This window comes from Diachasma alloeum, unplaced genomic scaffold, assembly GCF_001412515.2.
Source record: "Diachasma alloeum isolate Michigan unplaced genomic scaffold, Dall2.0 Dall_scaffold_01963, whole genome shotgun sequence".
Classification (NCBI taxonomy): domain Eukaryota; kingdom Metazoa; phylum Arthropoda; class Insecta; order Hymenoptera; family Braconidae; genus Diachasma; species Diachasma alloeum.
In genome coordinates, this window is record NW_021682003.1 from 267 (window position 1) to 4122 (window position 3856).

A 3856-nucleotide genomic window follows, 5' to 3' on the forward strand; every position below is an offset into this window, starting at 1 on the left:
TCTTTGGACCACCTGGACCAGAACTGTTGAACTATCCGAGTCACGAGGTTCCATCTCCTCATCTTGAGGGGATTCTCGTCGACGTAGGATGACTCTGGTACTATCTGTAGAGGCTCGCCGATTAAGAAGTGTCCTGGGGTGAGAACCTGGAGATCTTCTGGGTCGTCTGACATCGGACAGATTGGCCTGGAGTTTAGGCAGGCTTCAATCTGAACTAAGACTGTATTGAGTTCCTCAAATTNTTCTGGGTCGTCTGACATCGGACAGATTGGCCTGGAGTTTAGGCAGGCTTCAATCTGAACTAAGACTGTGTTGAGTTCCTCAAATGTTAGCGTTGTCGTTCCCAGGACTCTCTTGAGGTGATGCTTCGTTGATTTTACTGCTGCTTCCCATTTGCCACCAAAATGGGGTGCTCTAGGTGGTGAGAAGCTCCACTGAGTGCCATTGGTGGCGAGAGCAGCCTGAACACGTTGATTTTCTTTAGATGCTTGGTGATAGAGCCTTTCGAGTTGATCTGCTGCTCCGACGAAGGTGGTGGCATTGTCACTGTACATGACTGCTGCAATACCTCGTCTTCCGGTGAATCTCTTGTAAGCTCCGAGGAAGGCTTCTGTGGTTTGCCTGTTGACGAGCTCTAGGTGAATTGCTGACGTGGTGAAGCACACGAACACTGCGATGTGCACTGATACCGGTTGAGCATTCGTGGGTCTCCACTTGAGGATGGCGAAAGGACCTGCATAGTCCACCCCCGTGTGGAGAAATGCTCTTGCTGGTGAGACTCTGGTTGCGGGCAATTGTCCCATCTGTTGCTGAGCCTGTCTAGCTCGGTGTCTGGCGCAGATAGCACAGCGTAGGATATAGGCTCTGACTGTGCCCCTGCCACCGAGTATCCAATAGCGTTGCCGAGTGTAGGCCAAGGTGAGCTGTGTCCCTCCGTGGAGGGTCTTCTGGTGAGCTTCTGCGATGACGAGTGTGGTGAATCTGGACTAACGTGGCAAGATTATTGGGTGGATCTGTTCTGGATGGAGTGCTGAGTTCTTGAGGCGTCCCCCAAGTCTCATGATGGCTTCCTCGTTCAGAGTTGGGGTGAATTTCGCTAACTGGTGATTTCTAGGTAGCTGCTGATTTCTGAGAAGTACCCTGAGTTCTGAAACAAAGTACTGGTGTTGTGTTATTTTTACCCAAAATAATCTCGCATCGTTGAGTTCTCTGGTCGTCAAGATAGATCCCGGGGGCATTGGCTGCCTCCTGAATCTGTCGATGGCCCTGTTGATGGTCGCTGTTACTGCTAACAGCTTTGCCATCGTGCTGTATCTGTTGAGGAGCTCGGCAATCTCGTTGATTCTCTGTACGACTGGGTGGGATTTTGCTGGTTTAGCTTCTTTGGCCACTTCTGGGATGTCCATTGGTGGAGCATCGATAGTTGATCGTGGCCAGTCTTCAGGGTCCTGATTTATCCAATCAGGTCCTGTCCACCAGAGGTGATGATCTGCTAGCTGACTTGTTGTTATGCCCCTGGAGGCGCAGTCGGCTGGATTCTCCTTCCCACTGACGTGTCTCCAAGTGGCATTCGGGAGAGTTTCCTGGATTTTTACCACTCTGTTGTGGACGAAGTCTTTCCATCTCGAGGCCGGACTCCTGATCCACGCGAGAGCTACTGCTGAGTCTGACCAAAGGTGAGTTTCTACCTGGTCTAGCTGGAGCATCTGCTGCGTTGATGTTACGAGTTGAGTTAACAGGAGAGCTGCAGTAAGTTCCCGACGTGGAATAGTCATGCGCTTGATCGGTGCTACCTTGGTCTTAGCGCAGACCAAAACTATGGAGGCTGGCTCGTTGAGATTCTGAGTAGGAATGTAGACCACAGCACTCATAGCTACTGTTGAGGCATCTGCGAATCCATGTAATTGGATGTCGTTTGTCTGAGGTGAGAGTCTGAGCCATCTGGGTACTGCAACTTTATCTAGTTCGGTGAGTTCCTGGCGAAATGACTCCCACCGGTGAATGTACTCTTGGGGAAGGAGGTCATCCCAACTGCATTTGAGTTTCCAGAGATCCTGAAGGAGAATTTTCCCCTCGACGACGACTGGAGCGATAAATCCCAAAGGATCAAAGATCTGAGCTATCTCTGAAGAGACAATTCTCTTGGTGATCGTCTCTGTTTTGAAGTCTCTGGATTTGTACTGGAATGTGTCGGACGACTGATGCCAACACAGACCCAGTACCTTGGTGGCGAACTCTTCAAGCTGAATGACTTCTCCCTCTGTTGATCGGCCGAGCTCATGCAAGAGCTGAGGGCAATTACTGCTCCATTTCTGGAGAGTGAAGCCTCCTGTCTGACAAAGTCCTTGTAACTGCCATACTATCTCCTTGATTTCTGGTGGTGAGTCCGCTCCGCCGTAGATGTCGTCTACGCAACGACCTCTGGTGATTGTCTCGACGGCTGTTGGAAATCGTGGACCCTCGTCCTCTGCTAACTGCTGGAGAACTCTCAGAGACAGCCATGGGGGGCAATTGAGCCCGTAGGTGACGGTGGTGAGCTGGTAGGAGATTTGCTGTTTGTTGTCGTCAACCCACAAAATTCTCTGCAGGTCCCAATTGTCCTGATGAACTCGTATTTTCCTGAACATCTTGACTATGTCAGTGCCAAACACGAGCCTATGCTTTCTCATCCATGTTAGAAAGTCCATGGCGTTGGTCTGAAGTTTTCCACCTGGATGTAGAATGTTGTTGAGTGACGTTCCTGATGAAGTGGGACTGGAGCCGTTGAAGACGACTCTCAACCTTATGGTGATTGCATCTGCTCTCAGAACCCCGTGGTGTGGAAGATAATAAACTGGAACGGGTTCTGCTGTCTCTGGTGCTCTTTGCATATGACCCAAAGTTGCGTACTCGTTGATGAACTCCTTGTACAGCTGAGCATATGCCTGATTATTGGTGAGTTTGCTGACTTAGATCTGAGCTGACGCGAAGCCTTGAATTTCGACTCCCCGAGAGCTGCTGTGGAGGTTTTCAACGGGAGCCTCACTATGTACCGTCCCGTTGAATCTCTGCTGTGTGTAGACCTGAAGTATTTCTCACACTCCAGCTCGTCTGGTGATAACTCTGAATTTTCTGACTGCTGAATTGGTAACTCTTCCTGGACCCAACATTTCTGGAGAAGTTCTAGAAGTTGTTCGTTTGAGGAGGTCCTTACAGCTGATAGGGAGATTCTCGCTGAACAACCGGTGCAGTTGATTGGACCTGACAGAATCCAACCAAAGACGGTGCGTTGGCCGACGACTTTTGACTGCTTGGACTTGACAACTTCATCTCTGATGATTTGCCCGTAGTTGTCAGCCCCTATGATGATATCGATTGGTCCGGGCTTGAGATACTGCTGATCTGCTAGCTGGAGATTTTCTAATGAACCGATGTTCGCTGAGGCACATGAGAACGATGGTAGAATTGCGGTGAGTTTCTCCAATATGTGGGCGCTGATCTGAATCTGTTGATTTCCGTTGATTGCCTGAAGTGTAACTGATACCAATCCTCTCGTGCTGTCGGAATTAACTCCTCCAAGTCCGATTAATTCCAACGTTGTTGATTTCCTGGACAAGTGCAGTTGATTTACTTATTTTTCTGAGATGAATGACACCTCTGATCCCTGATCGATGAGGACTCTGGCTCTGCTGGAGAATCCTCGTGGTGATTTCACTGTAACTCGGGCTGTCGCCAACAGCACCGATTGCTGATCTTCTGAAGGTTGATTTGACTGCTGATTCCCATTGGTCATCTGATTGTTGAGGTTAACTGCTGCTGTTGATGTACTGGGCTTAGCTGTTGAGAATGACCAATGAGAAAGTGAATGTACTGATTA

The 3856-nt window shown here is 49.4% G+C and overlaps 1 protein-coding gene across 1 annotated transcript in view; it reads right to left on the reverse strand.

Annotated features, from left to right (window-relative positions):
- Nucleotides 1–44: 44 nt before the first annotated feature.
- LOC107046773 overlaps nt 45–3856 on the reverse strand; it is a gene marked incomplete at its 3' end in the record, with an annotated part of 5584 nt that continues 1772 nt past the window's right edge. The window contains exons 5-8 of the mRNA XM_015269477.1: nt 3633–3816; nt 3026–3587; nt 1102–2924; nt 45–981 (exon numbers count right to left, since the gene is read on the reverse strand). Of these exons, the coding sequence (XP_015124963.1) occupies nt 45–981; nt 1102–2924; nt 3026–3587; nt 3633–3816 (3506 nt within the window). The remainder of the gene's footprint in view (nt 982–1101; nt 2925–3025; nt 3588–3632; nt 3817–3856) is intronic.